Source organism: Callorhinchus milii, unplaced genomic scaffold, assembly GCF_018977255.1.
Source record: "Callorhinchus milii isolate IMCB2004 unplaced genomic scaffold, IMCB_Cmil_1.0 Scaffold20, whole genome shotgun sequence".
Lineage (NCBI taxonomy): Eukaryota > Metazoa > Chordata > Chondrichthyes > Chimaeriformes > Callorhinchidae > Callorhinchus > Callorhinchus milii.
Window position 1 is genome coordinate 6920644 of NW_024704761.1, and position 26832 is coordinate 6947475.

Here is a 26832-nt window from a genome sequence, read left to right on the forward strand (position 1 = left end):
ACTAGGTTAACAAATAATAATAATATAATAATAATAATAATAATCCTTGCATTTAATATAGCAACTTTCACATCAAGAGGACATCTCCAAGCACTTCACAGGATATTCATGTAATGTAATGACGTGTATCTTGAAGACAGACGCAACAAACAATTTGCACACAGCAATATCTCATAAACAGCCATGAAATTAATGACCAATTTTAGTTGAGGGATTGCTGACCAGGACACTAGAGGAAGCCCCCATCCCCCTTTCAAATATATGCAAAGTTAGTTTTTCACATAACTAAACCGTCTTGTAAAATTTATTTGGGATTTAACAGAGCGACAAAACAAAATTATATTTCCAATTTTGCTGGATAAATAACAATAATAATCCTTGCGTTTGATATAGAGCCTTATCACATCTTTGAGACATCTCAAGGCATTTCACGGAACATCCTATAAAGCGAATTAACTGTATATTTTGTGGGCAAAACGCGGAAGACAATTGCGCACAGCAGTGTCCCACAAACAGTCATAGATCAAAGTAACCAATTATAAATAATTGTTAGACCTTTAAACATCTGGTAGTTTTGCAGGAGTACTTAAAGAGTTACTGGTGTATCTCTCAAAGTGAAGTTGAAAAGAATGTCATCGGAATAGAACCAATCCTTGCATTCTGTGCCACACATCCTGGCTGGCTGGATGGAAATATATGGCATTAGGAATAGTTTAAGGATGCCAAGTGATCAGAGGTCCTGCTCCTGATTGCTATCCAGTGACCTCAGTTGGGAGTTGTATAGTCGTAGAGTGGGCCAGCATTGACTTTGGCTGTGATTGTCTCATGGTTCATTGTTCATCGGTCAGCCATTCACCTGTGGAACGACAACCAAACAGGGTGAAATAACAGAGAATTACCACGAACGACCCCGGCGTCTTTGAGACATCTCGAAGACATGATAAGGCACTATATCAAATGTAGGAATCATTATCATTATTACTATTATTATTATTATTATCAATATCAAGTGCCACTGTATGAGGGGAAAAAATTGAAGGGAAGAAAACAAATTAGAAAACCTAGTCTACTTTGAAAGTCAGATGAGGACTTGTTTCAAAATAAACACTTTGAGTGGTAGAGCATTAATCTTACCTCCCAATGGCACAAATAGAATGTTTTTCGTGTCAGGCTCCTGCATTTGCTATTTACTGGAGAGCGTGCTGTGTACCAGTAACATCCAGACCATTCTGAAGTGTTGTTTGATGAACTCATTGTTATATGAACATAATTTTTCAGAGAGCTGTGTGCCTTCCACAATACATTATTTCTCAAGAGGGAATGTTCCATCAGGTATTGACATAATTGGTCAAATGCCTGGATACATCACAAGGAACATCACAGCGAAATAAATGTCGAGTGTGTTGCGTAGTCAGGAGTAAACAGACGTTTGCAGTAAGGGTTCTGGCCAATTTGTGATACTCTCAAGTAGTAAAGTTATAAGTTTTCTGTACAATATGATCTAAACACAGTGATTGTGTTCTGTGCCACACCATCCCTGGCTGGCTAGATGACAGGCCAATGAACTGATGAACAAAATTTTGTATGAATTAAAAATCGAAATTAATTATATTGGTTAATTGGCACAGCCCGATACAGTCAGGGGACTTTGATAAATTTTCTTCTGCATATCCTAAAAGAGAAGGAAATACGCGGTGGCCTGAAGGGTTTCGCTCATTCTCTGCAGGCTCCAAATTAACCGGAAAAAAACACTTTGAAAGAATTGTGGTGCGGAAAAAAATACAGGTTTAAAATAATTTTTCGGAATTTGTTCATGGATGTGCACCTGTTTCAAGCTTTCCTTTTGGCAGAATGTCACTGAATTTGAACAGAAGGATCACAGTGGCACAAACTAAATGCAGATAAATCTTACCCTGAGACGATCTGTTGCTTCTCTTTTTTCTAATGTCAAGAAAGAGAAGCAATTGTCCAGTATAAAGAAGGGGGATCTCGCTCTCACTGGGTAATGGCTGATCGCGGCTCATAAAGGAACATTGCATGTAAAATGTTAAGCCCATATCTTCTTGATTCTTATAGATTTTCTTTTCTGAATGTGATGTATCCACAAGGTTACTGAGAGCAGTGTTCAGTGTTGGGAGGCGAGTGCAAACAATAATTTTAATAATCGTTGCATTTAATGCAGCATCTTTTACGTTGGGAAGATCACTCAACGTGCTTCCACAGGATTTATTGTGAAGTGTAGTGACTGTGTATTTTGCAGGCAAAACGCCGTGGCCAATCTGCCCAACAATAGAGTCCCACAAGGGAATGGAATCATTACCGTGAAGGAAATTATATTTTTGAATGGAGATAGGTGGATAAGCGGGTGGGAGATTGATCAGCGGTCACCAGTAACTTTGTTCATGTTTCATATCGGTAAATTATAGAGGGCATAACTAGATTTGAACAATCCTGTACTGGAACAACTTACATCAATAACCACAAATCTTGATGCCATTTAAGTAAGCTTGTATATATGTTTATTTTTCCCAGAACCTTGCCTTGATCATTCGTAAAGTATTTGATTTATTTTCTATTACTGGAATTATATTTCTGTCCTGAGCATCGGAACAAAAAGGTTGAGTCTTTGTTACTTAATTTCGTTGCTGTAATGAAATCTGTTCGAAAGGTTTGGGTTTTTCAGCCTGTTCTGATATCGTCTGTAATATTCTGCCTGTGGGAATGAGGAACGGAAGGTGCTAGGTTATCACAGTGAGTAACACAGGGTTAAACACAACGCTGCCTCAACACTAGGAATGTGAAAAGAATGTAAACATTGCCATTGGAAGAGAGCCATCTTACTGTGAGTCTTGCCATCAGTACGCCCTTTAGAACCAAACGCAAAGAGAACCTATAATTAACTTTTAACATCCTTTTTTTCCCCCTCATAGGTTTGTTGACATTTTGAATATTTATGTGCAATAACTGGTGATGACCTCATCAAGGGAACCGAGGGGAGGAGTTTCTAGACCGGACAGTGTACGAGAACCAGAATAATGTCAGAGACGCTAGTGTTAACACACAGTGCTCCAGCCATTTGCCAATGTCCAGTCACACTACCAGTAAAATCCTGCGAAGCGCTTTGAAACGTCTTCCCGACGTGAAAGACGCCATATCCAATGTCAGGATTATTACTGTTATTGTTATATTGACCCAATCTCCAGCATTTTGCAGGCTGAAATGTGCGATTTTTTCACTGAAATCAGCCTCGAGACTAAAATCAGTCTCTCATCCAACCATTGTACTGGAGTAGCGGAAGGGGTTCAAACCCACAGGGAGTCCTTAGATTGTGTTATTCAATAAAACCTTTGATATTCACTGAATCTGCTAAAGGAAATTCACTCCTTCTGTGGTTAATCTCTGGACTGAGTTACTCTGCATTTACCACCTCCTCCTCCTCAAATCTCTGCTTCCACTATAAGCAGTGTGTCAGCAGTGAGTTTAGAGAGAGACCGGACGGGTGAGAAGGCTAAGCAGGATGCAATTCCACCGAAAGGGCGGCTCACTTTTCACTCGATTATTTTCTTTAATAATTCTTGGAAAAGGCAGGAAAGGGCAAGTGGGTATTTTTCTGCACTTGCAATCCATCACATTAGTGTCACTGAATGTCATCAATAGAAATTCCACACCTTTGCAAAAAAAAAACTCCCAAATTAAACGTTCACAGACGCATACTTGAGGATCCAACTAGACCGTACTCTGAGGCCGGCAGCAATCACATGGCCCCATCTCCTCGGTAACAGCACTCTTTAAAACTACCCCATCTCTTGCACCCCATTGTTTTATTAGTTGGCTGCCCGGTGGGATGTTGCATAGTCGGGAACGCTACCCTTAACATTCGTCAAAGCCCGACCCTGCACACGATACACCCTCTCTCTTTCGTTTTTTTTTTAAGAGCCATTTCCTCCCTTTTCGGGAATAAGCGCAGCTTCGAGCAGAGTTTTGAAACTCCCACAACCGCAAGTCGCAAAACTCTTCCGCGTGATTTAAACACGCTGTTCTGGGCCCCACTTATTTACCCCGATAGCAATCTTGACAGGAGGCCGCACCTGTTCAGCCATGTGCTCAGCAGACCTCGCCGTGATTGACAACAGCCCATTGTTTACAGACCACTTACGCAGAGTTCTCCCGCGCGCACCGGTCATGTTTGTCTGCATTCAGATTCTCCCCATTAAAGGAGAGATTTTCATCAAGCCAAAGGTGTTCGTTTGGATACATTTAAATGCATTAACTTACAATTTACAGTTGTGCAGCAAAAGCGCACCGTAACCTTAATGATCTCAGATCTAACAAGCACATTACTCATGTCATCATACGCTCTACCCCCAAGTAAATGTTTCCTGGCCAAAATTTACTGAGCCTGGTTGACACAGAGTGAAAAATGCAGTTACGTCTGCAGCTCATGCAAAGAACTTGATGGAGTGCAGGCTTGGTGAACAGAGTGCACAGTCCTCACCCTGAAACGGCCTGCGCCGCACAGGTTCCTTAACATGATTGACGCGAGACACCTTCAGCCTGTGGTGAGGGCCAGAGCGGATGGAATCGGTGGAGGTTTTGACCTTCTTCAGCTTTTTCACCCCTCGCCGGCTCTGGATCTAAAAGTTCCCGGCGGCGTGATTCCAAAAGAGGAGGGAGTTTCTCCCAGTGTCTCGGCCAACGAGCGGATCAGTTTTTATCAGTTCGGAGGTCTAATACAGAGATTTTGAAAATGAAGAGGGAGAGAAGGGAATAGTACAGCGTTTCCTGCCAGGGAGCGTGGGCATGGCAGCCAATATGGCCATCTTATCGGGAGCGAAGGAGGAGAGGGCATCGCTGGAACTCAAAAGAGATTCATAGAAGGTACAGAAGTTTGAAGCAAATACCTCCTCACGTAGGGTGACAGTGATAACAATGGTTTGAGCAAAATGGGTATGACAGAAGAACTGTCTTGAGGGAGCTGAGGGTTGCCTTGGGATGTTCTCCCGATGTGAAAAGCGCGATACGAATATATGCAGATGTAATTTGTTGTTGTTGTTGTTGCCTCGGAGACTGACCGAGGTGTGCTATCTGACCTGTAATGTTCTGCATGGGAAGTTCAGCATTAGACAGTGCAGCCGGTGGCGTGAAGGGCACCCTTGCCCTCAGCTGTTATACAATGGGACCTTCCAGATACCCACAGGGAACCTACACCCACTACACTATAGTGTGAGTCAGATTGTCAGCACTCTGAATTCTCCACGTGGCTAAATGTAAAATAAAGGGGATCCGAGGAGACCTCGGCCTTTGATGCTACGATCTCTAAAGTGAATGGAGTACAATAACCTGAAGTAAGCATGGTGCTTACTTAAATGCAATATTATTGTAAATATGATAGAGAATTTTTAAAATACACTAGTTTTTTTTTAACGTCTAGGCCTTTAGGATTAGGTCTTTTAAGCTGTTAATTTGCGCATAGCACTGGTCCAGTCAGTTTCACACTCAAGAGTCCTGCATTGCATAACGCTGTTGAATTTCACACAGTGGGACTCTGCTTTGTTTAAACAAAAAATATTGCTTTGAATAGTTAAAACTCGACAAGCTAAAAGAGCGCCCCTAACCTTTTTTTAAACCATAAATACAAAGTAACACGGCAGTTTTATTATTTTAGCAGTATGCAGTTTATCTAGCGCAGAAAGAGTTAACTTTGCTGCAGTTAAAGGAGGCTTCCCTTCTTTTTCTCCCTTTCACATGCATGAACAATTTAGGACATTAGTGACACTTGGCTGTGAGGTTAGCAAAGGGCAGGGGAGGTCTTAAGGTCAGCGTGAGAGCAGTCATGTGAGATTTGCTAACAGAACGTAGGCTGTCTGTGTTATTTAAATCTGGGATCATGCCTCAGTTCTTTCGGAATCAGATTACAGACTGCTCATGCACTAAATTAAATAAATAAAACTTTAAAATTATGGAGACAGTTTCTCTTTTGTTGGTCTAAGCTGGTATTTAATTACGCAATAATGTGTCCTAAAGAGCGGTAATATTATGTTTGAATCCGAGAGCCAGCCCAGAAAATTGAACCTCAGGCCAGGGAGAGGGAGAGTGAGAGAGAGAGAGCCCTGTTCGTAAGTATGACAAAGTCAGCGACGCATGTTTGATCATTCATACATGGTCATAATTAGTAACAGTGATGCCATCCACATGCTCACAAAGCGACCGGTTGCAAAACGTGGCTGAGGCAAAAAAGCTGAATCTGCCCCACCTGAGCCTACATTTGCTCTCTCACCTGTTATTCAGTGTAAGACTTACACAAGTCTTCCATTATTTACCAGGGAAATGAAGATACCTGGACTTGTTCTTTGGAAAGCCTAATCGCTTATCTGCCCCTTCCCATTTAAAGAGCAGCACAAATTTTAACACAGATAATTGGATTGTTTGCACAGCAGCTTTTGAATTAACAGAGTGCGATGAATACAGAAGCCCTGGTTTGGATGAAGCATTTGGTTCCGTAGCAAGTGATGTGACAGTGTCCACAGGAAGCCCTACGTTTTTACTACTGTAAAATGCAGTAACTGCATTTTGTAAGCAAACAAGCAGCCAATTTGCCCACAGCAATGTTCCACAAACACACATAAAGTGAATGACCAGTTTTATTGGTGGGGGAGTGTGGGAGTGGGGGGTGGGGGGGGACGGTTGTTGGCCAAGACACAGGGAGAAACTCCCTTTTCTTTTCGAATAGTGCCCAGGGGATTTTAACGTCCACCTGGACAGGATCTCGGTTTAATGTCTCATCTGAAGGACTTACTTATCCTGTTATACAAACCAAGCGCATTTCAAAACACACCAAGCAAAACAAAGCTGGAGATTTCTATTCAACAATTGGTACTCAGGGTTTTATTTTTGCAATATTCCCAGCAGACGTTGCCTTTTCCCCACTTGACTCGAATCTGGCTGTTGTGAGCCTCGGTGAAACAGCCACAGAAAGCAGCACCTGAGAAGCAGCTTTCACCTCCCCATTGCCCAGTGATTTAGGTTCCTTTGACTGTTTTTCTTACTCCTGTGCGATCGCTGACATTTCCAATCTGTGCGTTAACCTCGCTAAGAAAACGCACAGAAAACAGATGCGATCGAACAGGAGTTTTAACAAAATTACAACTTATGAGTCAAATGGCAAACAGATGGAAAGTTGAAGCACAACATCAAAACAACAAGGGGGTCACATTTCAGTTCCCTGACCTTACCTACCCAAGTCTCGAGAAGTGCATTTTTGTTTTGGCTGCTTTCCTATACGAGATTGCTCTGATGGGATCCAGATGAGGTCACGAGCTGCGTTTCAATGCTGAGTAGCCAGTGCTCTGTCAGTCAGTGTGAGGGAAAGGCCACTGAGGATGATCAAACAGTTTGGGTTTGACACTCCCGCCCCCCACCCCCCCCACCACCCCCCCATTATGTACTCGCAATTACCCACATTGAAATGACAGGGCAATATTGTTCCCATTCTTAATAATTTGCGGTCCTATTCACTATAAAAACGATCGTTCATATAATCATCGGAGCCCTGATCATTCCTATGATGCAGGGGCCCCAGTAGAGTAATTATAATTGGCAGATAATTGAGGTTCCATCGTCTCTATTGAACCAATGTACAGTATGTTTCTTTTTCCCAGGCTGAGTTTGCCTGTCTCCCTTTTTGAACCTCAAATAATAAAAATGTTGGATAATGCGAGCACATGACATGCGATCTGCACGTCACATTTAAACCAGAGGGGCTGGATGCACATGGAGCATTGCAAGATACACAGCAAGATGCTGTGAGTTTTGAAAATAGCCAGGGCCCTGGAAGCTACTGAAAGCCAAATGGAAAGAAAATTTACCCATAGCAGGACTGCAACTGATTTACGAGCATCTTGTGTGGGTCAAAGAAAAGGCAACATAGAAAAAAATTGGCTTCAAAAGCAGGAGAATTCACAAGTCACCCACTTATTGCTTCATCATAATTAACAATGAGCGTATTTTGGTGGGGGGGAGGAATCTTGTTTTGTTATTCTGAGGATTTCTGAAATGTATTAAGTGATGTTGGGTAAGAACAGTAACATATGAAGGGGTGGGAAAGGCTACCAGAGTGGGAGCCTCAAATCTGCATTTAGTACATCTCAGAGACAGTAGGGAGACTTCCCCCCCAACCCCTACCCCCCCACACACACCCTCCACACATACACCCCACATCTGATTTCTTTTATCTTTACTGGGGCCGTTATTATAGGTGACATTTGCCATCCTGAACCTCACCTAAGTGGCCACTCTTCACCTGTTGGCCCTGGCAGGCCTTTGATCGTAGACACACCTTGTCTGCATTGGGTAATCACATATTCTCACCTCTTGCAGCCTGAGGCAACACATTGTTAGCTCATCGTTGGCATCTCCAGTGTGCACGTGTGCAATGCTGTTCAACATCAGTGCTAAAACGCAACACAACATCGACAGTGAACCCCAAGTGCACTTATTAGCTGATTCAATGGCTTACAACCACACAGTCACTACACTTAACAATAAAAATCCTCTGAAGTGTTTGGAACACTTAGACGACATGATAAGATGCTATGTCAAATGCAAGGATTATCATTATTATTATTATTGTTGTTGGAAATTATCCGTCTGTACATTTTAATGCAACATTGCACACTATACAGCATCGTAATTATTGCAAAGTGTAATTTTTGCAACTAGGAGTTAATGGAATAAATGCTTGTTGCTCAGAAACTAGCAAATTCTTCGAAGAGTAAATGACATCCCGTAGGTCAACCTAATGCTGAGTGGCTGTTTGCCGAAATCTATCTTTTGAAGTAAGCGGTTTATCATTGGAGCAGTGCTAAAACTGCAGTGAATACAGTAAAGGTAATCTAGTTTAATTAGTGATTCAGAGATTACCACACCAGCCTGAGTCATTGCGCGACAGGATAAAGCTAGTCCTGTCAAGACACGTTTGTTACAGTAATTGCCTTGGATAAAGCGAGCGACTGAAGGCAGCCTCTCCTTGTTTATTTCCAGATCCATGAGGACAGGCTTGAGCCTCCTCTGTGAGGAACTGAGGAGCGTAGAAGAGCCCAAACCGAAGAAGAGCAAAGTTTCTATGAGAGAAAGCAAAGAGCAGGAGTACGGTGGAAGTAAGACTGGGTCAGAGGTCAGTAATTGTATCTCTGTTCATGAAAAAAGACTTGTTTAATGTGCGGATTATAAGACGTGCTTTACAAAGAGATTCACAACCAATCTGATGGCAACAAGGGCTTGGTGTATTGATTCCAGATGTGTTTGCTTTGATTAGTAATCTACAAACTGTAGTTAAGTATTCGAACATTAAACTACAGGTTGAATGGTTATATAATAAATGCAAGCTGGCAGTGCTTACTTCACTAACATGCTGACAAGTTTAGGGTGGGTACAAATCCATTGCGAGTGATTTCAATTAGAAATGTAATAGAAGATTCTCCAATAGAGCCTGGTACCTTTGAGTACGTATGGTTACTGCTGTTCCAGGTGATACCTTTACCCACTCGGTCATTGGGAGAAGGACTTATGCCCTTATTTTATTAATAAACCTTCCCATCCTTTGGCAAAAGGGAGCTCTGCAGGACCATGAGTAAATCTGGCAAGTACTGTGGGCCAGAATACGCCATTACTGGTTTCAGCGCCTTGGGACGCCCTCCCGAAGTGAAAGGCGCTCTATAAATGTAATTTTTATTGTTGTTGTTGTCAGTGTAAACCAATTAATCTTGTGATGGTAGCACACACAGTAGCAAACACTCCACTTTACCAGAGGGGAAGGAGACTGAGAAGGGGGGACAGAAAAATGATAGCTGATGGTTGAACTCCATTTCAGTCGAAGAGTTTCATTGAAAGAGCATTTTCTAACATACCCAATGGCTTGTCATAACATTTTCTCACTGCACCATCCCCAACATTATGGACTCACGTACAAATGCACAGGGTCATTTCTAACCTCAAGTTACCATATTTCTCTGTTTGTGGCAACCGACAAAGGTTTCGCTCAGAGAGAAATTCCAGCGAGTTCCCGAATCACTTGTCAGCAAAGCTCCGAGAAGGCATGTCCAAGGGCCACCTTCGTACTTCAGTTTTATTTTTTAAAGCCTTTAATAATAAATAATAATAATCCTTGCATTTGATATAGCGCCATATCATGTCTTCGAGATGTCTCAAAGCGCTTCACAGAATATACTGCAAAGTGAAATAACGGTATATTTTGTGGGTGAAACCCGGCAGCCAATTCGCACAGCAGTGTCCTACAAACAGTCGTGGATTGGGTGGCCGGATTATTATCATGCTTTTAATAATTTTTTTAAAGGGATTATTACCCCCGGAAAAGCGATCTGCCAATTGACTATGTAAACAGAGGCGTGTGGAGTAAAGAAACTTGCCCAACGTTTCGCCCTGCCCGGGAATCAAACCCAGGTCCTCTCGCTTGCGAGGCGAATGCTCTAAATGCCTCATGGAATATTGCGCATTCAGGAATTTTGTCACGAGTTAGGAGTCTAATGGAGCAGTTCATTTGACAACCAGAGTCATTAACATGTTAGACGTTTTGATGCACTTTTAATGATGAATGCTTTCTTTCAGACAAAACCAAGAACGAACAAGAAGGACGTCTCTCAAACCAAGCTTACATCAAAGCTGGGGAGAACAAGCTCGCAGCCAAAGCAAAAGGTACTAGGTAAAACAGCAAATAAAACACACACGACAGCCATTCTGAAGTCTGCCAACACCAGTCTCTTCGGAGTCAAAAAGTCAACGCAGTCTGTTAAAATCCAGAAAAAAATGGCAAAAGCAAAGACCTCATCAATATCGTACAGGAAAGATACAGCAAAGCATGTGACTGCTTCTTCAGAAACAGGTACGCACATCATCTTACAATTAGATACCAGGAAAATGGATCAGAATGTTACCAGTGCCTTAATGATTGCAATCCCAAACCTATACGCACCAGTGATATTAATTGTTATACTATACAGTGACATTCATTTTATTAAATATCAGATGATTGAATAGATTGATTTAGAGCTCAGTGAGATGAGTCTGCTGTTCTGTTTAGTCTGGTTATATGAATAGTTCTCACTGTCAAGTTGAGTATTCAAGGAACAGAATTTCACTGTCTCGTGTTCGGTTTTCGAAGTAGGGTCTCCGATTCTCAAATGCATTTGCCAATGTTCCCTTTGCTGCACAGTATCCACATTCCAGATTGCAATTCTATTTAATGCTTTATGTAGTGTTTGGCACTTTTTAAAAAAAATTTGGAGCGACTTTTGTCTAGCCACTTACTGAGTGCTTCAGGGCATTACATGTACAGTAGTCAGAGAGTGCATAAGACAGACTCGAGAATGCTCTGCGCTCTTTTTAATCATTGTTCATTTTGGTTCTGCATTGCACGAACCAGATCGGCACACACGTGTTTTTAATTTATTTTTATAATAAAAAAAAGCTACGTACTTTATTTAATCGTTTACCACGTTATACATATTGGGATCGATTTCTGCCACCTCCTTTACAGCTTTCTCCCCATCATCTCTCCTGCCCCCCCCACCACTCCTGGTGTATCATAGAAGAAGAATTTGTACCTGGCACAACTGCAGCAAACAATTATAGGAGCTACAGGAGGAGAAATTCCACTTGGGTCTAGATTTAACTCCCTTTATGAATCATATCAGGACATCCACGATCACTGCTTTAATTTTGAAGCTGTTTCTTGTAAATTGCAGAACTGCTACTTTCAGAAAAACAACTTCAAAGTTAAGATAGGGCCAACAGTTTGCCAAATTCTGGACACGAGTGAGTAAATCTAGACCCAGGTGCAATTTCTCCCCCGAGAGCCTGTTAAATGATACCCCTGATAATTGTATCAAGCAGAATAGTTGAGTGGGCCTTGAACCAAAGTGGCACACAGTTCCCCTTTTTTTGGGGTAGAGCAATGACTTTTGAAAAACTACTTACAGAGCAAATGCGCAGAGGGAAAGACTTACGTTTCAGTGCCGGTATCCTATACATTTCATATTTACTGCTTGAGGAAGCTTGGCTATAACTGCTGATAAGAATTGTAGGCGTTTCTCTGCCCTTAAATATCCTCTTCATTAGACCAAATCTGCCTGTTACGTATAATGTTCGGGTAAGATATGAGATCGACAGCAAAAGATAAAATGACCGCGGGTGCTCATGTCGTTTCAAATTCTAGCCTTGAAAATGGAGTCGGCAGAGGAAGATCGTTTACCGAGCGGGAAAACTATTTTTGCCAGAAACAAAGTGGCCCAGAAGGTCAACTCCCTGGTTAAAAAGAAGCCTATCATTCAACCCAAGAGAAGGGCCATTGGGGTCAAAGTGCAGAAAGCAGGAATTAAGAAGCAGAAACAGGAAATTCAGCCCACAGTGAATGAAAAGGAATGGTTGTCTACAGAGAGTGACGGCTTCTCCTCAGACGCAGGTATGCTGCTTAGTTTGCGGAAGAAAGAGATAGAATCATAGACATTTGCAGCGCAGAAGGAGGCCATTCAGCCCATCGAGTCTGTCCTGGCTCTCAGAGTAAGGTGTTCATTCAATCCCACTCACCTGCCTTATCCACATTCCCCTTCTTAGATTCATTGCAAAACCAAATACATTGAAGCAGTTAAAATACAGATGCACTGGATGGCTTTACTGGCCATGGTATAAGTGTAGCAACACAACAAGGGATTGACTCTCAAGAGGAACCAACATTGAAATCTTGCTCTGCGTACTCCGATTACAGAATCGCAACAAAACCATTGTTGCAGCACAGATTGACTTGAGGCCAATGCACGGTGATGAGTTTTCGCTCAGCGTGTTGTGCTAAAGTCAACAGATTTACTTTTGGTCCAAGTGCTTTCATATCCTAAGGTCAGAACTGGACAGGCACATGGTCCAAAGCTGTTGGATAACTTTTTTCTTTCTCTTTCCCTCGCTCTCTCTCTCTCTCCACTCTGTAGATATGAGTGACGACGATGACAACTATAACAGTGCAGACAGCAGCGATTGCATCGCGGAACTGCCCATGAAAGAACTGGGGCTCCGTACAGAATACTCACCAGCACCGATCCCTGCTGAGATCGGCCCCTCACCTTCCTCCATTGTGAAGCTCGAAGCTAATCAGAAAGCGAAGAAGAAGAAAGAAAGGCAAGGTCTTCTCGGTAAGTTATAGGCACTCGGAGCTTCATTATGGGCTCAGGGAATGCATCTGATCAACATTGGCTTCATATTGTGCAACACTTCTTCTGGAAATCTCTCCCTAAATCCATTATCACATTATCACAACATCTGTCGATGGGATCCACTGTAACTGCTGATAAGAACCCTATTTATAATTTCACTGCAAAAAAAAATTGGTCACAAGGAGCCAACTTGGTCTGTAACACTTAGAACTGCTTGCCAATGACCCCTGTAAAGGCACTCCCCAAGAGCTGGTGCTGCTGAGCAAACGGCACAGTTAAGTTATTTCAGGGTTTATTTCAGTTTACAGCTGTGCGGAGGGATTATCTATGAATAAGGACTTTTTTATGGTATCTGAATGATTGCCGCTGACAGATATCGTCGTACAATAGAGCCCCCATTATACAAACTGCCCAAGAGATGCTCACTAATTTAAGATAAATATCGCAGAAATAATACCAAACCCACAAACCTTGGGCTTCCTCAATGCGGCCTTTGTACATGCATCAAGACGCTTGGTGATTCTCGTCACATTAGCATAGCCAGTGCCAGAATAGATTAAGCATCACAAGAGACATTCCTTGTGTCTGATTAATGGGAAAGACTTCCCATTCAGATGATGGAAAAGGTTCCCTGATGCACTTCTCGCAAAGGCCGATAATAATAATCCTTGCATTTGATAGAGCGCCTGATCATGTCTTCGAGATGTCTCAAAGCGCTTCACAGAATATACTGCAAAGTGAAATAACTGTATATTGTGGGCGAAACGCAGCAGCCAATTGCGCACAGCGGCATCCACACAAACAGCCGTGGATTGGGTGACCAAATTATTTTTTAAAAAGATGTATTTCTTTTTTCGGAGGAATTATTACCCCCGGAAAAGCGATCCGCCAATCGACTAACAACCGGGTTCCTACTTACTGCTGGGGAAACAGGTGTGTGGAGTAACAAGTCACCTTGCATTTGGTCCTGCACGGGAATCGAGCCCGGGGGTCCTCTCGCTTGCAAGGCGAGTACTCCTAACCACTGAGCTGCAGGACTCCGCTACAGGATGGCGGAGATTAAATTCCTCCCATGTTTTTCAGGGACTCTCGGGTTTTGCAATGCGGACGGGGACGTGAAGATCAAGAAGAGGCCGGCCAGGCCAGGCATGGACTCCAGCGGCACGGTCAAAAAGCTGGAGAAGCTTCCAGCAAACAAGAAAAAAGGAATCAAAATGGGAGAGAAGCCCAAAAAGCTGAAGAATGCAAAAGGCGGAGCAGAGGTGACAATCTGGCGGCGTCTTGAATCTAATCTGCGGCCCCTGCTGTATGGAGAGAGATTATTTCCCAGTGCCAACTCTGTGCCTACACAAATGGCATCTAGAAGTCAGGCCAAGAAAGGCTCAGCCAACAGGTGTAAAAAGATCACCAGAAAAAGCAAAGTATTACAGGCCGCTTTCAAGGTGGGTTTAGAATAAGGAATCCGAGGGCACTTTGGGCAACCAAAATAATCCTTCCTGTTTTCTTCTTTTGATTTGCTTGTGAATTAATGTGTAGATTTGATGCACTTTAAAACTTGTGCCTTGTGCTTTGAACTCCATCCTACAATTCTTCCGACTAGCCCCCTCCGTCCCTCCCTCCCTGTCTCCCTCCTCTCGTTCAAGCCACGTCTCAAAACGTACCTCTTCGACCGTGCTTTCGGTCATCTTTGTCTTGCCCACAGATCCCACTACCAGCTCAGGTGCCCATTCAGCACTGTGAAACATTTTGAAACGTCCTCCCGATATATATTGTATTGTATATATATTGTATTGTATGTTAACTGTGCTTTGCTCTGTCCGCCCCAAAACAGAATGATTAGCTTCAAACGCTGAACACGTTCATTCCTAAATTGTATTTATTTAAAGTGAGACTCTAAACCCAGGTCTCACCTGTTTGTTGAGACGTTAAAGGCACTATTGTAAAAGAGAAGGGAGGTTCTATCAGTGTCCTGACCGACATTCTCTCAGCCTAATTGGTCTTAGCTCTTTGTGAGACCTTCCTGGCACAAACAGCTTCCACATTTGCCTCCAAAGAAACAGTCACTCCACCTGGCATTAGTTACTCGTTTGAGACATTTCTTTGCAGAAAGAGCTCTGTGTATTAATGAAAGTTTTTTCTACAGCAAACAGTGCAACGACTTCCTGATCAGATCACCGAGCGCTAAAATGTGTTATTTTAAATTTGCCTTTGTTTTAAAACGAGTGGCTCCCGAGTTGTAAGTTGCTGAATTCAGAGAAAATAACTTTAAATAGCCGAAGACAAAAAATGTTGGAAATGCTTAAAGCCACTCCTTCAAATGCTAAGTAATAATAATAATAATAATAATAATAATAATAATGCTAAGTGACTAGTGACTGGAGTTAGACTTTGCGTTAGCAGGTTCTTCACACATCTTTTGCAGGTTTTGAAAGGTCTCGCTCTTAATTTCGATATAATTAGAATTTCTGTCGACTGGTTGTTACCCTAGTGCTGAGGGCTTCACTTTACATCTCCAGGGCCATAAACTGAAGTCCCAGTGCTGGCCGACACTTGATCTGCCAGTTACAAATGTGAACAGATTAAAGACTTGTCGGCTAGGATTTCAGAGGTAGCAGCTTCAGAGAAACTACCTCCGTCATGTCCTATAGGAAACATCCAACTTGCAACGTGGCAAATTCCCAATTCCCTCACAACCCTATTGGCACTGGTGGGAGAGGTAGTGATGGGAAGCATAACAACTCACTATCTACACAGCAAAATAATTCCAGGACAGACATAACCCTTTGAGTGCTGACAGTGGATCAAAGTCCTTTGAGATGTTATCCTACGTGAAGGGCTCTATATAAATGCAGCAGGTGTTGCTGTTACGATAAAGCTGCAAAATGCTTCTATGTTAAACTCACTTCGATATAAGCCATGTGTCCCTGTAAAACAAGGCTTAACTTACAAGACTTACACCAGCTGTAAGTCAATGCGCTGACTACATTTCGCTTTTGTTTCATTGCACCAGAAATCAAGCGGTCTGTGCCTTTCGCAAAAAGAAACGAAACCCATCGACTACAAACAGAATAGGCTGAACAAACTGAAGAGCAAACTGCCAGTAAAAGAGGTGAGGAGGCAGAGCAACCGGTGTGAATGAATGAACCAAGTGCAACAGAAAACCTAACCGCCCTGTGCAAATGGAGCACCACCCGACATATTGTGAACAGCGGGACCAGAAAGCTGTGTATTTCATTATGCTGCTGGTTACCTGGACATACTTCCATTGCTATCTTGGAGTTGAGTTAGCTGATCTCAGCTGTGCAATGGGGCGTGAGTTGCAATTTACCTCGGGAGCCTTGGGCAAGGGAAGGAATAAGAAAATAGCCAGGGTTTCTGGTACTGATGCCTCTCCAGTGATTATTCTGTTAAGGGTGTACGAGCAGACATCACCAGGGGCCTGAACATCGTCATTTTCTTAGGCTCAGGACCACAGTCTTTATGATTTAAGATTGTGCGGAAATTGGGAAAACAGCCTTAAATTGCAGTCTGATTTTGAACAGTTACGAAATTGTGCTGTCTTTAAATTATCAGACATTTCAGACGAAGGAGGTAGATGATGAGGTTATTTCAGCCTTCTGTAATGTTAACTAACAACCACCTCGCCTTTAGCATAGAACCGGTTACAGTAACATTAAGAGGAAGAAAATTGCAAAATTTCACAAATATACTTGCCCACAAAATACACTTGGTGAGGTGCTTTGAGAGGTCCTCCAGACACGAATGCAAGGATTATTCTTAAAAGTCCTAAAACAGAGCAAGGGAAATAAGTTGGAGCACAAGCTGGAATCTAGATGCATCTGTAAATTATGTTTTTTGTGCAGGTAAAGGGTCGAGCCGTCAGTAAACTTTTGGAAAGCTTTGCTGCAGAAGATGATTTTGAATTTGATGAAGACAGCAGCTTTTCTGAGGAAGATGAAAACGCCTCTGTGAGCTGCTCGGCAGAGATGCACCGTAAGTGACCCCCCCCCGCCCACCCCCCTCCCCTTATTAACGGCTTTAAGTTACAGAGTGGGGGAAACCAAGATGAAAACAGAGCAGATTCCAAGCGTAAAACGGGTAGTGATAAAACTACCTACTAGTACTACACTATTCAAGTCTCTGTTATGACCATGTATACATGGTGTACAACAGTGATATGTGACCGGTGTATATTAAATACAAGGTATATAATATACCAAGATACATAATATCTGCACCAAGCCACAGAAAGTCTCATAAAGAGTCTAACAAATATTGCGTTCTTCTCTCGCAGTCCCTCGATCGTGTGCCATCCATAAGGAGGATCTCAAAGAAGGCCTTCAGATTCTTATACCAAAGGAAGACAAACTGCTGTACGCAGGATGCATCAAGATTCTACAGTCGCCTGACATGTAAGATTACAACTTTGCCTGTTGCATTGCACAGGAATTCTGAGTCACTTTTTCCTTTGAGCTCTTTGCTTTTTCTCCACCAACCGTAATTTCCTTTCGAAGAATACATCAGGTGTAGATTCTCCCAACGAGCAGGTCTCCCCCATTGCAAATTAGCCAAGTCCCAACCTCGCTGCTCCAGTTAATGGAACAACCCGAGCACAAATAAGAGGCAGGCAGGACGAGAGGTTTTGCCCCCAAGCCAGTTTCATTTCTCTCTACGACTAAACCAATTCCAGATTTCAGACTTTCCCGATCCGCAGAATAAATTGGCCCTGATTTCAGCCAAATCCTGAGCTTGTAATGAGCGAGCTTTCTCGTCGAATGTGTTTTCGTGATTATTCCAGGTATTTGACCACAATGCTGAGCTTCAGTTGGCAGTAAATTCTGAACTGATTGCATGACAGAGAACGTTTGTGATATCAAGTGCAAACTGCAATTTGTTGCCTTTAGCTGGGGATGACAGAATTTCAAGGCTTCTAAAATATTTGGGTCTATTTGAAAGGCACATTAAATCATGTCCCAAATTACAGAAGAAAGAGTCTGAATTGCAGGCATACTTCTGTCTTACCCTGGGGGCAGAGAGTGTGTTGCTGAATATAAGAGCCTTATAAAGCTATGGCTTAGTAACTAATGAGTATTAGAAACATGGATGAGTCTCCTACCGACGAGTTCAACTAGCCTATGGGTGGGGAGTGGCGGGGGGGGTGTGTTGGTGGGGGGGTGCATTCCCCAAGTGTTAACACATACTGACCCGGGTGAGCCAACGCACCTTATTCTCCACTAGTGGGTGGCAGTGTCCCATGTCCTCCTAGTGTCCTGACCAACAACCAGTCTCGCAGATGAAATTGGTCATACACTACACGGCTGTTTACTGTTTGTGGCAAATTGGCTGCCTGCTTTTGACTACTAATACTTCAAGTCATCACACTTTATAGTAAAATCCTCTGAGGCAGTTTGAGATACTTTGACGATGTGATAAGGCGCTATATTAAGTGCAAGGATTATTTCCATGAGTAAATTTCCCATTGCGATGGGCGTGTTCAAGAAAGAAAGAGAAGGGATGGAGAGGAGGGGGTGGGGAGGTGGAATTTGGGAAGGAGAAAGAATGGGGGAGCAGGGAAGAACAGCAATGTTTGCAAGGAAGAGGAGAGAGATTACAGCGTATTGAAATTACTCTTAATCCTCTCGCATTGATTTAAAAATAAGCCTTCCAGTTCATGAGTAACCTTTTTCTAAAGGGCTCCCCCATTTAGCCACATTGACCACTCATGTTAGACAGTGGCATCTCCATACAGCAAGCAAACTGACTGTCAGCTCTGAGCCCGGCAATGGCCTGCGTATTTACAGATCAATAGGGAGTAATGCCCTCCCCATCAAATTAACAGCAAAACCCATTGGAACCATTTTAAAAAATCAAAGGATAGCATTCAATCAGTCTGTAAGAATACAAACTATGCGAGACTCAGTGAGGGGCTGAAAGCATGCATTCTTCATGAATCTTCGCGGCTCAATATCAGCAGGGGGGCATCTGCTTTTACCAAATGCAGGTCATCTGAGCTCTGTGGAGAGGCTTACCACTGAGAGGAGCTTACTAGTATCTTTAAACACTGTGGGAGACAGAGAGGTTAAGTACTTCCCATAGTCTCTTTCACCTTTTGAAAATGCAATTAAAATTAAATTAAAGAAAGCACCCTTCGACGGAGGAAATTGGAAGCAATTTGTAACTGGGAGTGAGCCCGAGGAAGACTTTGAATCAGGATGGACAGGGAAAAAAGAATGAACGGCATCGACGTGTAAAAACCCCATTCAGTTTCCAATTCTCTCCCAATTTTATGCTTGAGGGTAGGGAAGACACAAGAGATTCGGAGGAAAGGTTAATTGCCAACCACACCTCTTAGTTTGGTGCAGGACTTCTTTCAAATCTTGGCAAACCTGTAACGTTATAATTTGTTGTTAGGGGAAGTCACATAAATATTAGCGCATGCACACTTTGGCCAATGGCCCTTAAAATTGTCTGAAATTCTCCCCTGCCCACCAACTTACACATAGACGTACACGCAACACAATGTTTAAGAAAATATGCAGAAGATATTATCTTTTCTTTAGCTTTTAGACTTTAGATTAGCTTCCAGATTATAATTCAGTAAAACAACAACAAATTGCATTAACGCACTGCCCTTCACGCAGGGTAGCATCTCGGACCACTGAACACTACATTTATACAGCGCTTTTCACGTCACGAGGACATCCCAAAGTATTCACCAACTGAAGAGAGCACTTAAAGGGCTGCCTCAATCTATTATTCTATCCCGTCCAATTACATATTCCTTTCATGTTTCCGTGCAGACTATGACACATCCACACCTCGTACAAATAACTGGCCTTTTCTTTGCTTCTTACAGCTACAGTGTTGTGATTGAAGGGGAAAGAGGAAATCGGCAAAGAATCTATTCCCTGGAGCAACTACTACAGGAAGCCGTGAGTTCCATGTGCGATTGTTGCCCCACTTCCCAACGCAGCCAGTTCAGACCTCGTCTCGTCTGCCTCCCTTTCCTATGAATGATAATTAGAGATGATATTAGGTTTATTTTCCTTTCAGCTCCTTCAAAAAGCACAGCACCCCATACAGACTTCCATAGAAACCCACAGTTTCATTGGAAAATATCTGCGGGGAATGAGGGGGAGCGAGGGATTGAGTTGGGGGGAGGGGGTGGAGGGGATGAGGATCAGTGCTGATTTCAAAGGATGCCATTAACAGTAAAATTAGCAGATTGGGGGGTAAGGGGTTGAAGAATTGAAACATATAGATCCATAGAACTTTATGCAGTGAAACTTGCATAAGTCTGTATAAATCGTATGATCGCCTAAGTCCTACATCTGCCCAAGTCCCGTTAAATATCCTATAAGTTCTGCAACTCATACTTGGCATAAGTCATCCTAAATGTATGGTCCCCACTGTTACAACTTATATGAGGTTTACAGTAACACATAGAAGACCCTTCACCCAAATTGTGTCTGTCCATTCAGTGACGCTCACATGCCTTTTCCCCATCGATTTGAACATTGAGTTGTGTTTTTATCTTGGAATATGTTTCTCCTTACGTTTTCATTTAGAAAGTATTTTGGATTCACGCCCGATTGCCTTTGCAAGCTTGTTTTTTTTCAAATGGTGTACGGGGTTAGGGGGGTGGAGGTAGACAGACATCTTAATGTATAGATGGCAGGATTCATTACTAAATCCTAACCACTCCCTTTAACATCAGTAAGATTTTCATTTTCATAACTTGGAGTATTCAGAGCTATTGGTGTTTTGGCAGCAAGGTTGACTTCAATCGCTTGTTTGAGGCGTGGAGGGAAGGACATTTAATTCATTAAGGATCTTTTGATGTCTGAAAATAAATGATTGCAGTCATTGAATATCTGATCTAAGAAGCAAAACAACCATCAGGGATATAGCTGACACACTGATTCGACGTTGATGTTGATTTACCACACTTCCAAAGAGCCAGCAAGATATGACGGGCCTCATGACCACCTTCTGGCCTCTACATTTCCAACGTTCTATGGATTCACAACATTTGCCTGTCCAAAGACAACAACTTGCACTTATATAGCGCCCTTCACATGGAGTAGAATCCCGGAGCGCTTCACGGTGGTAGAGTCTGATAACGAGTCGGGGAAGAGGGAGGGGAAAGGTGACCTTAAACACACTGTTATTAAAGGTTCTACCGCCCTATTCATAAACAGAAGGGAGTTTCTCCTGGTGTCCTGGCTAACAATCCACCAGATAAAATTGGTCATCCACTTCTGTGGCTGTTTGTAAGACACTGCCAGGCACAAATTGGTTGCCGCATTCGCCTACAAGACACAAAGGCACAGCACTTTACAGTATATCCTACAAAGCGTTTGAGACGTCCTCCCAATGTGAAAGGGCTAAATCAAATGTAAGCACTATTATTATTATTATTATTTTATTTCCAGCTTTTTTTAATCTCATTTTATTCCAGATTTCTCCAGCATCCAGATGTCATTGATGTTTTTTGCATTTCATACGTTTTAAATTTCCTTTCTCAGCATTCGGTGTTTTGAAGCCATTACTTACAGAGAGTATTTTTGTTCTCTGTTAGGTACTTGATGTCAGACCGCCTTCAACACGGTTCCTGCCGCCAGACACCAGGGTGTGTGCGTATTGGAGTCAAAAATCCCGCTGTCTTTACCCAGGAACTGTAATTCAAAGTAGGTACCCAATACTTACTCAAAAGTTTCATGTGCACCGTGTAATATAATGATCCAAAACCAGCTCAGTGGGAGGAGAAAAATGATCCCTGTCCAACGCAGCAAGTTGGTTTCCCGGCCAAAATCGGGATCAAATGTCTAATGTAATCCAGGGCTACATAGCGACTTTCAAATGTCAAAGGGGTATAACTAGGAAACTTAGTAGAATTCTTGACTCATTCAATGGGGGTGGTTGGAGGGGTTCATTGCCTGACTCTTGTTTCTGTCTAGCTCGGGAACCCAGGCAGCAATACAATTTAAGCTTCCCCCCCCCCCCCCTTCCTTTGATGTCAGGAGGACATCTCAAAGTGCTTGACAATACTGGATGGGCATCTGACTGTCAAAAGTACTGAAGGTGCTTAAACGAGTACCTTTCTACCCTCAAACATTCCATGCACCGTCCAGCAGATGATTGCCCTGCTGAGCTGGGAGCCAGTGAAACACTTTAACATTGCCTCTTCCACTGTACGAGTGAAGAAATTGAAGGTTTTAAGATACGCCAGCAGAAATAAAGAGGTGCTTCTAGAAACTCTGTCTACCGAAGCTTTCCCCCCCTTTCCCTCGTTCCGCTCTGCGATCTCATTACTTTCCGGTGTAGCTCAGTTATTCATTTCCTGTGGAATGTTGAGCGAAAGGTTTCAGAACCCAGGTACCAGCATTTATAAAGCACCTTCCATCCCGAGCCTGCAGTGTGAGTTAGCTGCTCTGGACATTAATTCGCAGCCCCAGTGTATCATTAATGGGCGCCATGGCTGTAATGTAATTCCCTGTTTAAGTCATCGTTGAAACTATACGAAAAAAATCACTTTTATGAAAGGTTTTTAAAAAAATCGACAAGCCAAATACAAAATTTGGCTTCCCACCAATTGAATTGATTCGCTTCCAGCAGTGCAGCAAAGACTATTAATCAGAATTGGTTAGTGACTGAATATACTTTTTCTGCACTGATTATTTAAAACATCTTGAGTTTAAAAAAAACACAGGTCTCGATTTACTCTTATTTTCTGACAAGAGTTTTGGAATGTCCGGAACAGGGCAAAATGTCTCAATACAGTCTTCTAAAGTTGAAGCTGAAACACAGCTTGAAGGCTGAGACCGTGATTATAAACTTTTCTGGGTTCTGGATGTTTCGAAACAATGAAGACTGTATTTGAGAATTTGCCAAATTCCGCATGAGGTAGAACTCTTAAGAAAATAGAACACAGTCACACCTGAGTGCAATTCTCCTGGTGTTTGTACTCAGATGAGTGTGGGCCCTTCTTAATCCCCTCTCCAATTATTCCCTTCTCTCTCATGCACCCATCGGGTTTCCTCTTAAATATGTTGATGCATTTTGTTCAACCAAAGATTCAGGCACGCAGCGAGTTCCACACTCTCACCACCTTCTGTGTGAAGCACTTCCTTCTACACTCCTTTTAGATCTGTTACTGGTCTATCTTATCCTTACGTCCCCTCATTTTGGACTCACCAACAAGTAGAAACAGCTTATTAAATCCACCTTATCGAATTCTTTCATAATCTTAAACATGCCGCCTTTACGTGACGTTGATCTATCTTAACCCCATAGAAGCCCTGCATGTTGATTTATTTCTGCAACATTTGATGTGCTCAGTCAACTCGGAGAAATACATTGATAGCAGCATCTGCTGTGCATGTGGACTCTCTGACCTGCCGGAGATTCCAAATCTGCAGCACAACTCGGGAAAGAAATGTTTCGAAAGTTGCTTCTCGTTTGGCAAGTCGGAATCTTTTTCAACTTGCTGAAATTTCGCTCGCCAAAAAAATACTCGCTTGAACTTTAACTGCTTGGAATGAATCCAAAAGAGATGCATGGATGATATAGCCTCACAGTGAAGAACGAGAACGAGAACGTTCGGGAATAAAATAAAAGAGTGGGGGCTTGGATACGAGATTATCATGTTAATTTCAACAACAACAAATTGCATTTGTGTAGCGCCTTTCACGTCGGGAGGACGTCCCAAGGCGCTGAGCTAAGGATTTGCACCCGAGCTGGTGGTTAGGATCAGAATCTTTTTTTAAGATCAGGCTTGCGTGTCTTTTTTTTTCGGTTTGCCGCAGTTCACTTCGCGAGTTCCATGGGAGTTATGGCATTGCACTATCCGGCTCTGAACTGTGTGTGCTGCACTGTGCGTCGGTTCATATTTTGGAAGGGCCTCTTCTTATGTCAACTTGAAGGCGGCCTGAAACTGGACCCTGTGAAAATGTTTTTTGTGAACAGTAAACTTATGATAACTATGTATAAATGTAGCAATTGATTCGCAAACCTTGACACTCTGCCATTTCTGCTACGTGAGGGGAAAGGGTTAGGTGCTGACTGCGGGCACCAACTGCTGCTCTCCACTCACCACTCTTCGCGTTCCTCTCGTCACTTTAAATCAAAACACTAGCTTGTACTTTCAGCAGCAAAGTTAATTTACGCTTAATTCATTGTTGCATTACATGTTCATCTTCAGATTAATCTGTCCCGCTCACCATAAACCAGTCTTAATTTATGTTTGAGTACTGTTGTTAATCACCAATGGGCTTAGTGTAATAGCGAAGATTTCTGAAAATAACATTGGGCCAGTTTTAGTGTCAGTTTTAGTTTCAGTATATTCGCCCACAAAATATACGGTCAAATTACAGTATAATCTGTGAAGCACCTTGAGACGTCTCAAAGACATGATAAGGCGCTATATCAAACCCATGGATTATTATTAGCACTATATTCTGTATCAGGTAATGTTAAGGATCTTACGCTTCAAATGGCAAAGGCTGTAAAACTCAACGCCTTGTCTTGAGCTGTAGAAATAATTGCAAATGCTATGCATATTGGCAGGGGTGCTGCACAAAGGTCGAGTGCATATGTGACAACAAGATTTAGTTTTATGTGTGAAGCAACGCACATTATTGTAGTTGCCCTCCCGCGTGACCTTCAGGATGTTGATCTTGTTGTCAGTCACATTCGTTCCCAAAGACAGATTGACTGGATAGATCCACTCATCACAGAGTCGCTGGAGGAACCATACAATACAGGTTCCTCTTTGGTTACTCCACAGCTGTTTGCATGTTCAAGCCCACCCCAGGTGATACAATACAAAATTAAATTTGTATAGCGCCTTTCACGTCGGGAGGACGTCCCAAGGCGCTGGGATATTAACCCGGTATGCCATTTGACCTGGATACAGAATACATAGACCATACATTTTACAGTATGTCCCGTGAAATGCTTTGAGACGTCCCAAAGACGCGATAAGACGCTGTATTTCTCTTCAACCGCGCCTTTGGTCTCCCTCCCACCTCTCTGCTTTCCCTCGCCCCTACACCACCCCTCCCCATGCTAGGGCTCAAACAACTGACTGTTCAGCGCTTTGGGACGTCCTCCCGACGTGAAAGGCGCTCTATAAATGTCATTTTGTTGTTGTTGTATCAAGTGCAAGGCTTATTAGGCACGCATGACAAAACGCTACTACAAACAATAATCCTTTCATTTGATATAGCGCCTTATCATGTCTTCCAGACATCTCACAGATTATACTTTAACTTGAACCTTTTAGGGCAGTTTGCCCGAGAACTTTCAGGGACCTTTTTTGATGAAAAGCTAAATAACAGTAGAAAAACTACTACCTGTGATATTTTTGCTAGTCGTTTTTTTTCAACCAGCCTCTCAGCAATCCCATGAGAAGCGGGAAGTGTAAATCAAGCCTTGAGTTCCACATCTCTCCTCTGCTCTGGCGTCGTTTCCACCAGTATAAACAAGGCGTAAAAGTGCTTCCTGCCTGCCCTTGACTGGTGCTGGTCTTGCAGCCTGAAACAAACAAGTTTTTACCATCATCCCTGGGATTACTAGGAAAACAAATCCCCAACAAAAAGAGCGTGGTTTCAAATTCCAAGCACCTGTCTCCTGGCATCAGCTTTAATGCACTTTTCATCAAAAGATCTTGCAGCGAATTGCCACCAGGAGCCCCTTTTGTAGCAAAATCGGAAACCAGCGCGAGTGAATGTGAAAGCCAAATGAGCATAGCTGTGCGAGTGAGTGAGAAAACGGAGAATTAGTTCCATAAGGCATCCATTATCCAGATGCGTCGTTGGAATTGGAACTGGCTTGACTATTTTTTAAATAATTTCCTCCAACTCGTATCCCTTTGTACAGTGGTATTATTGTGGGTTTTGTCTACCTCACCCCCCTGCCAACACCACCCCTGCTTTCTTGCCCTTGTTGTGGTTCTGAGAGAGAGGACTGTAATTTAAGCCTGGGTCAATCTAACCACCGTCAGTCAGACTTAAAAGATATAGCTGACAATGGTTAGGAGACAATCAATATCATATTCCTGGGACAAGAGGAAGCGGCATCTGATCTGGTATTTAATACAGGAGAGTCAGCAGCAAAACCATACTCTGGGGTGAAAGAGAGAAAAAGAAAGAGTATCGCTTGTCAGAGGTCAGACTGTGAATCCAGGATGTTATTTCACCACTGGCAGGAGAAGTGTCGGACATTTGACTGGAAGGTTTACAGTTTTATTTTTCCCTCCCTCCCTCCTTCGTTCAAGGTCCGACTCAAAACATACCTCCTTGATTGAACTTTCGGGGTCATCTTTTCTTCCCCTTCCCCCACCACCCCCAGGTTCTCACCCCCAGCTTTGGCGCTGCTGTTGTCAAGCGCTTCGAAGACGAACGCCCCCACGTGAAAAGCGTTATAGGATTGTAAATTGTATTGCATTATTTTTCAGGGCTTTTCTGCGGGGATTGTTTTGTGTTTTGAGGAGCAGTGGGGGCGTCACTGACACAGCCTAGTTTTGTGGGTGTGTGGTGGGGTTGGGTGGGGAGTTGGGGGGGGGGGTGGGGTGGGAGGAGACATACGGCTGCCAGATCTGGGAACTAGTGGA

At 42.9% G+C, this 26832-nt stretch overlaps 1 protein-coding gene across 1 annotated transcript in view; it reads left to right on the forward strand.

Moving 5' to 3' along the window:
- The window catches only part of bahcc1b (BAH domain and coiled-coil containing 1b), a 141424-nt gene that overhangs the window by 98208 nt on the left and 16384 nt on the right, over window positions 1-26832 (forward strand). The window contains 10 exon segments of the mRNA XM_042342592.1: window positions 9040-9172; window positions 10624-10897; window positions 12230-12475; window positions 12996-13196; window positions 14301-14659; window positions 16228-16326; window positions 17081-17210; window positions 17512-17629; window positions 20074-20149; window positions 21799-21907. Coding sequence (XP_042198526.1) covers window positions 9040-9172; window positions 10624-10897; window positions 12230-12475; window positions 12996-13196; window positions 14301-14659; window positions 16228-16326; window positions 17081-17210; window positions 17512-17629; window positions 20074-20149; window positions 21799-21907 — 1745 coding nt within the window.